General features: G+C 38.5%; 1 protein-coding gene across 50 annotated transcripts in view; it reads left to right on the forward strand.

Annotated features, from left to right (window-relative positions):
- Positions 1 to 12,891, forward strand: part of Abi2 (abl-interactor 2) — a 169,821-nt gene that overhangs the window by 25,188 nt on the left and 131,742 nt on the right. For all 50 annotated transcript variants that reach the window (XM_087564924.1, XM_087564933.1, XM_087564948.1 and 47 more), the window contains 2 exon segments: positions 4,119 to 4,286; positions 11,600 to 11,776. In XM_087564924.1, coding sequence (XP_087421050.1) covers positions 4,119 to 4,286; positions 11,600 to 11,776 — 345 coding nt within the window.

Here is a 12,891-nt window from a genome sequence, read left to right on the forward strand (position 1 = left end):
TGGATTTTTCCTTTGATGAATATGAAGTGTCCTTTCTTATCTTTTTTGATGACTTTCATTTGAAAATTGATTTTATTTGATATTAGAATGGCTACTCCAGCTTGCTTCTTCTGACCATTTGCTTGGAAAGTTTTTTCCAGCCTTTCACTCTGAGGTAATGTCTGTCTTTGTCTCTGAGGTGTGTTTCCTGTAGGCAGCAGAATGCAGGGTCCTCGTTGCGTATCCAGTTTGTTAATCTATGTCTTTATTGGGGAGTTGAGGCCATTGATGTTGAGAGATATTAAGGAATAGTGATTATTGCTTCCTGTTATATTCATATTTGGATGTGAGGTTATGTTTGTGTGCTTTCATTCTCTTTGTTTTATTGCCAAGACGATTAGTTTCTTGCTTCTTCTAGGGTATAGCTTGCCTCCTTATGTTGGGCTTTACCATTTATTATCCTTTGTAGTGCTGGATTTGTAGAAAGATATTGTGTAAATTTGGTTTTGTCATGGAATATCTTGGTTTCTCCATCTATGTTAATTGAGAGTTTTGCAGGATACAGTAACCTGGGCTGGCACTTGTGTTCTCTTAGGGTCTGTATGACATCAGTCCAGGATCTTCTGGCCTTCATAGTTTCTGGCGAGAAGTCTGGTGTGATTCTGATAGGTCTGCCTTTATATGTTACTTGACCTTTTTCCCTTACTGCTTTTAATATTCTTTCTTTATTTTGTGCGTTTGGTGTTTTGACTATTATGTGACGGGAGGTGTTTCTTTTCTGGTCCAATCTATTTGGAGTTCTGTAGGCTTCTTGTATGTCTATGGGTATCTCTTTTTTTAGGTTAGGGAAGTTTTCTTCTATGATTTTGTTGAAGATATTTACTGGTCCTTTGAGCTGGGAGTCTTCACTCTCTTCTATACCTATTATCCTTAGGTTTGATCTTCTCATTGAGTTCTGGATTTCCTGTATGTTTTGGACCAGTAGCTTTTTCTGCTTTACATTATCTTTGACAGTTGAGTCAATGATTTCTATGGAATCTTCTGCTCCTGAGGTTCTCTCTTCCATCTCTTGTATTCTGTTGGTGGAGCTTGTATCTACAGCTCCTTGTCTCTTCTTTTGGTTTTCTATATCCAGGGTTGTTTCCATGTGTTCTTTCTTGATTGCTTCTATTTCCATTTTTAATTCCTTCAACTGTTTGATTGTGTTTTCCTGGAATTCTTTCAGGGATTTTTGTGTCTCGTCTCTATGGGCTTCTACTTGTTTATTTATGTTTTCCTGGAATTCTTTCAGGGATTTTTGCGATTCCTTTCTGTAGGCTTCTACTTGTTTATTAATGTTTTCCTGTGTTTCTCTAAAGGAGTTCTTCACATCTTTCTTGAAGTCCTCCAGCATCATGATCAAATATGATTTTGAAAGTAGATCTTGCTTTTCTGGTGTGTTTGGATATTCCATGTTTGTTTTGGTGGGAGAATTGGGCTCCGATGATGCCATGTAGTCTTGGTTTCTGTTGCTTGGGTTCCTGCGTTTGCCTCTCGCCATCAGATTATCTCTAGTGTTACTTTGTTCTGCTATTTCTGACAGTGGCTAGACTGTCGTATAAGCCTGTGTGTCAGGAGTGCTGTAGACCTGTTTTCCTCTCTTTCAGTCAGTTATGGGGACAGAGTGTTCTGCTTTCGGGCGTGTAGTTTTTCCTCTCTACAGGTCTTCAGCTGTTCCTGTGGGCCTGTGTCTTGAGTTCACCAGGCAGCTTTCTTGCAGCAGAAAAGTTGGTCTTACCTGTGGTCCCGAGGCTCAAGTTCGCTCGCGGGGTGCTGCCCACGGGCTCTTTGCGGTGGCAGCAACCAGGAAGATATGCGCCGCCCCTTCCAGGAGCTTATGCAGCCTCAGGAGTGCCCACCTGGCCAGGCGGTGAGGTCCCTTTCCCACGGGGTCTGGGAGCAGAGAGCTGCTGCGGGCCGGGATCCGCGGGTGTGGGACTTCCGGTAAACACAGGACGTGCCCGGTCCTAGAGGGATTCTGCCTCTGTGTGTCCCGATTTCACTAGGCAGCTTTCTTACAGCAGAAAAGGTGGTCTTACCTGTGGTCCCGAGGCTCAAGTTTGCTCGCGGGGTGCTGCCCACGGGCTCTCTGCGGCGGCAGAAACCAGGAAGACCTGTGCCGCCCCTTCCGGGAGCTTCAGTGCACCAGGGTTCCAGATGGCCTTTGGTGTTTTCCTCTGGCGTCCGAGATGTATGTACAGAGAGCAGTCTCTTCTGGTTTCCATTGAGCCTATCTTGATCTTATACCTCCGAGCTCATCCCCAGTGACATGCTTCCTTGAACAAGGCCACACCTCTGTATGAGTCTATGGAGGCCATTTTTATTCAAATCCCAAAAAGGGATTTTATCAAATGCTTTTTTTGTATCTGTGGAGATGATTGTACATTCTTTCAGCCTTCACTTTAACGTGATGTATTTTATTTACCAACTTTCATTTTGACTTCTTGCATTCGTAGAGTAAGTCTCACATGATGATCATGCTCTTGTATTTGACTTAATATTATTGAGAAGTTTTATATCTATATGTTCATAGGGATCAGCCTGTAGACTTTTTGTGTTGTGTCTAGGGAGTTGACTTCCTTTCCATACTTTGAAACTGTTTGAAGAGAATTGACATTGGTTTTTTTGTTGTTTGTACAGGCAATCTTGCTCTGTGGCCTTGGCTTGCCTTGAACTTGAAATCTTACTGCCTTAGCCTCCCAAGTACTAGGTGTGTATATGATACATGGTTTGTCATTATTTTGTCTTTGAAAGTTTGATAAAATTTATTAGTGTAACCATCTAGTGCTGTTATTATTTTATTGTTTTGGACAATCCGTGTTATTGATTCAATTTTCCTGCTTGTTCTTGGTAGGTTAAAATTATGTGTATCTTCCTGGTTCTGTTTTGGTGGGGGCTGTGTTTACCCAGAAATCTGGTTCTGTCTAGGTTTTTAAACTTTATTGGCACATAGTTATTGGTAATAGTTCCTAGGAAGCTTTTGTATTTTTGTGGTATCAGTTATAATTTGTCCCTTTCATCTTTGATTTTACTTGAATTTCTTTTTTTCCTTAACTCTTTTCGTGGTAATATGGTGTTAATTTGGTTCTTTTTTTAATGACTTCTTCTAAAGAGTTTTCTTTTTTCTTCCAATTCTTGGAGAAATTTATATCTATGCTTTGTAGGCTGCAGGAGAGACGTAATTAGGACTGTAGTAGACTTCTGGTAAATCGTATCACTGCATTCCGATTTATACTTTGAGCAATGACAGCATTTGAGCAGTTGCAGCTATATACAGGGATTTATGCTTTAGAAAGTGACTTCTCATTCAGTTCTTTCGTTTTCTGTCCACATTTTCTTAGAATGATTGAATCTGGGATGTACCTTCTCTGCTTCGTAACTGAGAAATGGTGACTATTTGTAGTTTCTATTAGCGGTGTCACTAGCATATGAGGTTTCTGATTCAGAAACTTGGATTAGCTTTATCATGAACAACAGACTCCTTCTATAGGTGGCAGTTGGCAAAATAAAATATGTCACTATTAGTGCTCTGCATTATAACCTGGAAAATAGTCATGTGGTTACTTCTTGTTGCCTGGTTCCTATTTTTCAAGTAAGGCTTCTGGGTTGCAGAAGTTGTGAGATAGGCACTGCTGACTGCTAAGAAAGGGCTGACATACACAATTTCTACCCCATAAATTACATGAGAACAGAGTAGCCTCACATTTCAATTTTATAATTATTTTTATTATCAGCCATTTTATTTATCATTATTAATACTTACATATCTTATGTGTAAGGATGAAAGGAAATCAAGATAAAATAGAATAAGTATTTGTACATTCATATCAAGTAGTTAAATTGGGAAGATGTGTATATGCTGTCATTGCTCAAAGTATACTCTGGAACTCAGAACTTTATTTGTATTTATATAAAAATGTATAGTTAACTTGAAAATATCAGTGAATTTATTGAATCATTTAGTTTTGGAATTATATAACAATGATGGTTTTCAGAATATTTTTAATTTGGTATAATAACAGAAGGGTTTAAATGACTGAGTTAATTTGCTAGAAATTAATTATCCTTAAATTAATGGTCATCGTTTTCCTCCCCTACAGTCACCAGATAAGCAGCGAGCTCTAGAAGAAACCAAAGCGTACACCACTCAATCCTTAGCAAGTGTTGCATATCTGATAAACACCTTGGCCAACAATGTCCTACAGATGCTGGATATTCAGGCATCGCAGTTACGGAGAATGGAATCTTCAATCAACCATATTTCACAAGTGAGACCTTGTTAAATTTGTTTGCTTATGAGCAACACACTGCCTATTGACTGCCTTTGTTATGCAGGTTAATGCACATGTATTTGGAAAATGTAAACTTAGTATTGCGTTGTTTTATGTTTCTTTTTGTGTAGTATCTTTTAATTGAATTTTATTCATTTATTATTTTATTCATTTTATATCCCACTGTGATGTTATTATCTTTACAGTTTGATAGAAAAGTAAATTTTGATGGATTTTATTAAAATTCAGTTGCCACAGTAGCATAATCATTCCTGAAGTGAAATTTTATTTTGGTATTTTATTTTTGGTTTTTTGAGACAGGGTTTTTCTGTGTGATTCTGGCTGTCCTGGAACTTACTCTGTAGGCCAGGCTTGCCTTGGACTCACAGAGCTCCTCCTGCCTCTGTGTCCTGAGTGCTGGGATTAAAAAGAAGTGCACCACTACCACCACCCAGGTATCTTTTTTTTTTTTTTTTTTTAGTATTTTGGCAGACTCTGTGTGTGTGTCTGTGTTTGTGTGTGTGTGTGTGTGTGTGTGTGTGTGTGTGTGTCTGTGTCTGTGTGTGTGTGTCTGTGTGTGTGTGTGTGTGTCTTTATTGGTTTAAAAATAAAGGTTCAATAACTTAGTGGCTAATTTAATTTTTCTCCTATCAGTTGGCTTTTTAAGCACCCCCCCCCCATCCCCCTTGGTGGTTTAGTCAGTGTTATATTGCTGTGAAGAGAATGGTGTCTCATGGTGAGCACAGAATTCTTATAAAGGGAGGCATTTGATTGGTGGGAAGTGTGCTGGAGAGCAGCTATGAGCTCTGTATCCAGATCCACAGGCAGTAGGCAGGAAGTTCTTTGGGCTTGTCTAAACATTTTGAAACCCCAAAGCCCACCCCCAGTGACACACTTCCTCCAACAAGGCTACACCTCCTAATCACTGTAAAGTAGCACCACTCTCTAATGACCAAGCATTCAAATATATGTGCCTGTGAGAGCTTTTTTTATTTATATTTATTAATTGGAATTAGACTTGGAGCCTTATGTATGCTGGGCAACCACCCTATTACTGAGCTAAACTCCCACTTAGCCCAGGTTTTATGTTTACTAGAATGGTACCTATCAACCATTCTTGTAAAATGGGAAAGTTTAGACTAGCAAACCTTATAAAAATATCTTTACATGAGTCTTTACAGTAAGTGTTAAATAAGAAGAACCAGAAAGAGTAGTAGTGTTAGAGGATAAAGAAGGTAGCTTCAACTTTGATGGTTTTTTTTTTGGAGTGTGTATGTGCGCGCTGGATAAGTACATAAAATTGTCACTAATAGTGCAAGTGTAAAATTCAAAGCAAGCTTGATGTCCTCAGCATGGCTATTCTAACAGATGTTCATTGAATTGTATACACTTTGGGTCTGGCTAATGTCACTATTTCAATATGCAAGTTTCAATATACAAGTTCTTTACAATAAAGTTTGAACTCGTTATATAAAACAAAAGCCATCTTTAAGAAAATGCAGAGAGGAAGTGGAAAAACAACCTTCTTACTATTGCCCAAGCTTTTCGCTTTCCTTATAGTTTACTTATCATAGTTTGTGGGGCTGGAGAAATGGCTCAGAGAGTAAGCCCTTGCTGCTCTTCCAGAGGTCCTAAATTCAATTCCCAGGAACTAAACTTGGTGGCTTACACCAACCATCTGTAATGGGATCTGATGCCCTCTTCTGGTGTGCATGAAGACAGCAACTGTGTCCTCATATCTTTAAACTCATCTATCTTTAAAAATATATAGTTGTGATCAGAATAGGTTTTGAGATTTTGCTCTTTTAGCATTGAAACACATATTCTCATGTAGTTAGAATCTAAAAAAGTTCTCAATGGCTGTCTCTTGGTATAGCTTTCATAATCAGCATTAAAACACATAGTCATGGGGTTGGGGATTTAGCTCAGTGGCAGAGCGCTTGCCTAGCAAGTGCAAGGCCCTGGGTTCGGTCCCCAGCTCCAAAAAAAAAAAAAAAAAAAAAAAAAAACCATCACCACCACCACCAACAAAATAAAAACACATAGTCATGTTTTTAGACTCTATATAAATTCTCAATGACTGCCTCTTGGTATAGCTTTTACAATAATTTTTGTATTTTCAGTCCACTTAAAGTAATCCTATATCTGGGAACAGTGGTGAATACCTGTAGTGTGAGCCCTGAAGAGGCTAAGGCAGGAAGATTATGCATTCAGAGCTGGTCTGCGCGACTTTTACCTTTAAAAAAAAAAGCTATGGTGGGATGCTTATTTAATTGCAAACCTTGGCAGTTCTCCAACCTTATTTATTTCTAGCATGTTCTCCCTGAATCTTGAGCTCACAGACTAGGCTGGCTGGTCAGCAAGTCTCAAGAATCTCTGTGTCTGCTTGCCAATGCTGTAATGCAGGAGTGCATTGCCACACTTGGCTGCTATATAGGGCTGAAGTTCATGCTTGATGTTTAATAAAGCTGCTAGGTTTATGAAACCTACTGGAAAGTAGGAGAGAAGTTGAAAGAGGTTAGTAGGTCAGAATTAGCAAACTTTAGAGTTGTTATGAATGCATTGAACCCTTTTAATTTAGATTTGTGTCTTTAGAGGTCAGTACATGTAGAGTGAAGACTAAAGTCTACAGTGGTTTCTGTGTGTGTCAGAGTGCCCTTAGTGTGCTGTAGGAGTTGGAGATGGACTGATAAAGGAATGTGTAGGATGCGAGAGCGGCCTCACAGTTAAGAATCTGCAGAACTCGCTTCAGTAATTCAATTGTATTTGTATACGAGCATGTACACAGGTGTGTGTGGGTGTACAGGTTCGAGGTTACAATCACTTTCCGAGAACCTTTAAAAATATTTATTATGTATTTTATGTACATGAGTGGCTCTTCGTGAAGATAGAAGAGGGCATCAGATCCCATTACAGATGGTTGTGAGCCACCGCGTGGGTGCTGGAATTTGAACTCAGGACCTCTGGAAGAGCAGCCAGTGCTCTTAACCACTGAGCCATCTCTCCAGCCCCATACTTTTTATTTGTATGTTTGTTTCTTATTGTTTGTGATTCTCAGAGATCCTGGTTTGACGTCCCTGCTCCAAGGTTCTAGGTGTTCACTGTCATGCTTGACTTTTACAAAGATCCTAGGAACCCAAACTCAAGTCCTCCTCTTTACCACTGAACCATCAAATAGCTCCTAAAATTTCTCAGAGTTATGTTTAAAACAACCAGTTTACTATAAAAGCTATTTGATGATCTCTAGACTGAGGGAAGATGATTTCGTGACAGGAATTGAGTTGAAGGCATCCTACATTCGGAGTCTGCACTCTAGCACCGAGTTGTCTCCAGTCCCTAAAAGCCTTTTCTGTACTATAAAGAAGAAAATGTTTTGTGTTTAGAAAGCAAATATTTAGTAAATATTCCAAGACAGCAATGGCAGACTTTATACCAGGTAGATTGAAACTATTGTATTCATTGTACTATTTTTAATTTTATTTTTACGTTTTTATATTTTAAGGTTTATATATTATGTATATAATGTTCTCCCTGCATGCCAGAAGAGGGCACCATATCTCATTACAGATGGATGTGAGACACCATGTGTTTGCTGGGAATTAAACTCAGAACTTCTGGAAGAGCAGCCAGTGCTCTTAAACACAGAGCCATCTCTCTAGCTCTGAATCATTTTTTTAACATATAGTTTTGTTTAAAGAACAAGGTCTTATTGGGTATGTTGCCTAGGGTGCACTTGTGTGCATTCTTATGTTTTTAACAACTTCTAAAAAATTTTTCTATTTGGGTATAAGTTTAAAATTAGTAAAAATACCCATTACATTTAATCTTATCCAACCACCCACCCACTAATCTATCCACCCACCCACCCATCCATCTATTCAACCATCCATCCATTGTGTGGTGCAGGTACACGTGTTGAACTCAGAGGACAACTAGTGGAAGCTGATTCTAGACTTCCACATGTTTGTGGGAGCTGACCTTAGGTTGTCATTGTTGGTGGCAAGAGCCCTTACCTGGTCAGCCATCTCACTAGCCACCTATTACGTTTTTAAATAACTGATTTATTTATAGAAGATAGATAATTTGAAGCATATTTGTAATTTGAACAAATGGTTAATTAAAACATTATAAAAATACTAAATTTAGTTAATCAACAAACTGATTACAAAATTTTCCCATACTGATGAGCTGCTGAGGTAGCTCTCTAGGATGGTTAACTCTAAATTATCTGTGGTAATGGGAAACAATAGTACGTGGATAAAGCTAAAAAAACCTTATTTTATATAGTGCTTTCCTGTCGTCCGATGGGATGGGTCTGAAAATGTGCTTGGGTTCATGAAGGAGATGTGGGGCTGGGGCTCAGGCTTATAGGAGCCCTGGGAGCCAGTATGGTAACTTCAGAGCAAAAGGAACCTGTTCTTGGTGCTGTGTGGCTGACCGGTTATATGGGGAAGCCTGCATCATGTAAGACCAGCTTGGCAGTGACAGTGAGAAGGATGGGAAAACTAATGAATAGGAAACTCTGAGAGAGAGATATTTAAGGTCTGTACAGTCGTGGTGGTATTCTTCGGTGTGTGCTTGTGAGTTAACGGGATCTGCTGCAATGGTAGTCCTATTTACAGCACGCACTGCATTCACTTTGTTTACTAGCTGAGCAGGTTCTGGCCATAGGAAAGTACTATCGTCAATACTTATCTAAATAAGTGAATTCATTTCCATGTAATTGTAACTTCAGAATTCCAGGATAAGGGTTTTTTCCCCACTAAAATTCTTTGCAAATGTTACTGTGGAACCTGCACTTTTAAAGATTCAGAGTCCTATGAAGATGGCAAAGGCCTTGATCCCTGAAAGCTGAGCACTTGATCTGGAAAGCATGGTGGTCACATTTTATTTAAGTACCCGACATAGACTTTACAGCATCCTTTAAAACATGTTTTGAAATTTTGTTTTATGTGTGTGGATGTTTGGTCTGCTTGTATGTCTATACGCCAACGCATTCCTGGTTCCAAAGAGGCCAAAATATTGTATCCAATTTCCTGCAACTTGGGTTACAGACAGTTGTGAACTGCCATGTGGGTGCTGGGAATTAATCCTAGGTCCTCTGGAAGAAACCAGTACTATTAACTGATAAGCCATCTTCCTAGTCCCTAAAAACCTTTTAAGTTGATAAGTGTGGGTTGGTATTATATTACTTTGATATGTATGTAAATATATGTGTGTGTATATATATAATATATATGTATATGTGTGTGTATAGATGGATATGTATATATTTGCTGTTTGTTGCATTTTAGGGCTTTTTTGTGGGGTGGGCTTTTCAAGACAGGTTTTCTCTGCCCTAGAACTTGTTTTGTAGATCAGGCTGGCCTCGAACTCACATCTGCCTCTGTGCCACCATGCCTTGTCTCAGAGTTGGCTTGATCTCAGAATATAGTTAGGCAGGCCTTGAATCTTGTCTCCCTAAGTGCTGGCATTATAGGATTGTAGGAGACTGTTGAAAACCTCAAAATCTTTTGGACTAGTGTTTTCCTGAAATAGGTTTTGTGCATGTCAACAAGCTTTTATTCAAGCACTAAATAGAAACATACTACTTTTCTAAAATTAAAATTTGATTCTCCCTCACAAGAATTCATGCAGTTCAATCTGAGGGAACAAGAATACAACTTAATACTTTTTTATTCTCTTAACTTTTCTTATTGTAGACATTTAGAAAAATTAATGACAAAAACTAGTTAATGACACTAAATATCTGTTCTAAGGCAGTGTCTTAGTTAGAGATCCATTGTAATGAGACCCCACGACCAAAAGAAACTTGGGGAGGAAAGGATTTATTTTCCTTATTCTTCCTCATCTCAGTTCATCATTGGAGACAGTTAGAGCAAGAACTCAAACAGCGCAGCCGCCGAAGTTGCTGAGGCAGAGGTCTAGAGGGTGCTGCTTACTGACTTACTCCTCTTGGTTTGCTCAGCCTTCTTTCTTATAGAACCCAGCACCACCAGCCTAGGGATGACGCCTCATGCAGTGGACTGGGCCCTACCCATTAATCACTAATTAAGAAAATACCCCACAGACTTGGCTACAGCCTGATTTTATGGAGGCATTTTTTTTCAATTGGGGTTGCCTTCTCTCAGATGTCTTTAGCTTATGTCAGGTTAACATAAAATCTAGCCAGCATAGGCAGTCACAATTGTTATTTGAGTCAATAATGTAAGAAACAAGCCAGGAGGTTTTTCCGATCTTTGGCTTTTGATCTTGGCAGTTCTACCCTTAGGGAGATGTTTGGCAACATTAGACAGTTTGGCTTATTTCAGAGTGGTATTGTAGGTTGTGTCTACCTACCACAGCACAGTAAGGAATATGATTCAAGTCGTTTTGTACTTATACTCTTATCTTACCAAACCCAGGGCCTTGTGCTTGCTAGGCAAGTGCTCTACCACTGAGCTAAATCCCCAACCCCTTTTTCTTTTATTTCTATTCTTATTCTTTCTGTTTGTTTTTTGAGATAGGGTCCCTCCACATAGGCCTGGCTGTCCTGGAACTCATTATGTAGAGCAGGCAAGCAGGCCTGGAACTCAAGAGCTTTACCTATCTCAGCTTCTTAAGTGTTGGAATTAAAGGCATTCACTACCATGCCTGGATTCTTATTTTTATTTATTTATTCTTATTTTTATTTTCTGTTGAAAATGATCACTCTGGGTTGGAGAAATGATTCAGTTGCTCCAGTGTTTATTGAACATCCCTAAGGACTTGAGTTCTGTTCCCAAAGCCTATGTAAAAAGATGGGTGTTGTGTGCAGTTGTACCATGCATGCCAGGAGGCAGAAACAGATGCCTGGGACTGGTTGGTCAGCCAGCTCAGACAAATTAGGAAGACCTGTGTCCTAGTGGAAGACTCAGAAATAAACAATGTGGACAGCTTATGAAAAACAATACTCAAGATTGACCTCTGGTTTCTAAATGCACAGCATGTCTATACATATGTGCACCCCTCCACATGGACACACACTAGCATCTATATGTGTGTACATATTTGTACAGCAGTACATGCAAACATTTACATATGACATTTTAAGTTCTGCTTGTAACTTGTGGGCTGTTAAAATCAGGTGGTAGGCCAGGTTATATTTGAAGGCATACTTTGGTGACCCTTGCATTAGGCTAAAAATGAATAAAGACAATAGTCTAGAGAAAAGGTGGTTTATGAAATAAATATGAAGGAATGTTGAATAATAATCAATAATTTGATTATTATTTATGTGGAAACCAGGGCTATCTATCTTTGTGTTGTTTTCTTTATATTATATCTTGCAGACAGTTGATATTCATAAAGAGAAAGTGGCAAGAAGAGAAATTGGTATTTTGACTACCAATAAAAACACTTCAAGGACCCATAAGATTATTGCACCAGCCAACCTTGAGCGGCCAGTCCGTTATATTCGAAAACCTATTGACTACACAATTTTAGATGACATTGGACATGGCGTAAAGGTAGGTGCAGTTTCTGTCAAGCTTTCCAGAGGCTCTAATGGAATCCTAGAAAATTAAAGTTCGTTTAATTTCCTCAAGGACCATATCTTGACCCAGTTGTGGTTGTGAAGATTGCTTACTACTGTTGTATCCTCCTTACATTCTTTAGTGTTACCCTTTCAAAGCAGTCATCTTTCAGTGGATTTGCTTAGTTCATAACGAACTAGATCAACTATAGTATAGTGGTTCTAGTCTTTTAATGATTTAGTAATGATAGAGAAAAGCATTCAGTATAGTATTAAAATGTTTTTCTTATCTGAAAAACACATCAGCAGACTTTTGGCATTAATTTTCAGAACAGCATATGTTACTAAATATGAATTTGAATTTTTTTCTAGAATAATTTTTATCTCAACCTTTTAGATGGGAATAGTGGAGTTAAAAATTGTAAATTTATTTCTGGTGACTTTAAATTTATAACATTTTATATTTGGCCATCTTTAAAAGATGCATTTTTGTATCTAGTATGTATATGAAGTACCATCATTAAAACTCTGGAGTGTGGCCCAGTGGTTGAGTATGAGCTTTCTCTCACACAAAGCCCTGCGCCCTAGCACTAGCACTTGGAACATCTACTGTAGCTGAGGAAAGTGTACTTCTTGTGAGCTGATTTTTTTACATTGAAGAGCCCATTCAGAGCTTCAGCTAAGTACATTATTTACAATTTATATTTCAGTAGTGATTGTGAAAAATACTTAAGTATGACTTGCAATAATTCTATACCTACCTTGAAGCTATATAGTTCATGTATATATTTTTCTCATATGAGACTATTTAAAATGTATGCCACCATTTTGGCCAGAAATCAGTACATTTTAATTTAATGTTTGATGTGTAAAAATAAAACATGCAGTAAAAATTTATAAAACAACTTTTAATTTAGAGGGCTTTTTGATTTTTTTTTTTTTTTTAAAGATAGATTCTCACTGTTTTCTCCTTGGCTGGCCTGGAACTCATTGTGTAGGGCAGGCTGGCCTTGAACTTACAGAGATCAGCCTGCCTCTATCTCCAGAGTGCTGGGTTTAAAGTGTGTACCTCAGAGTTTTGAATAAGCGTTATTATCTGGAACTTGATAT

Source organism: Rattus norvegicus, chromosome 9, assembly GCF_021556685.1.
Source record: "Rattus norvegicus strain SHRSP/BbbUtx chromosome 9, alternate assembly SHRSP_T2T, whole genome shotgun sequence".
Taxonomy (NCBI): domain Eukaryota; kingdom Metazoa; phylum Chordata; class Mammalia; order Rodentia; family Muridae; genus Rattus; species Rattus norvegicus.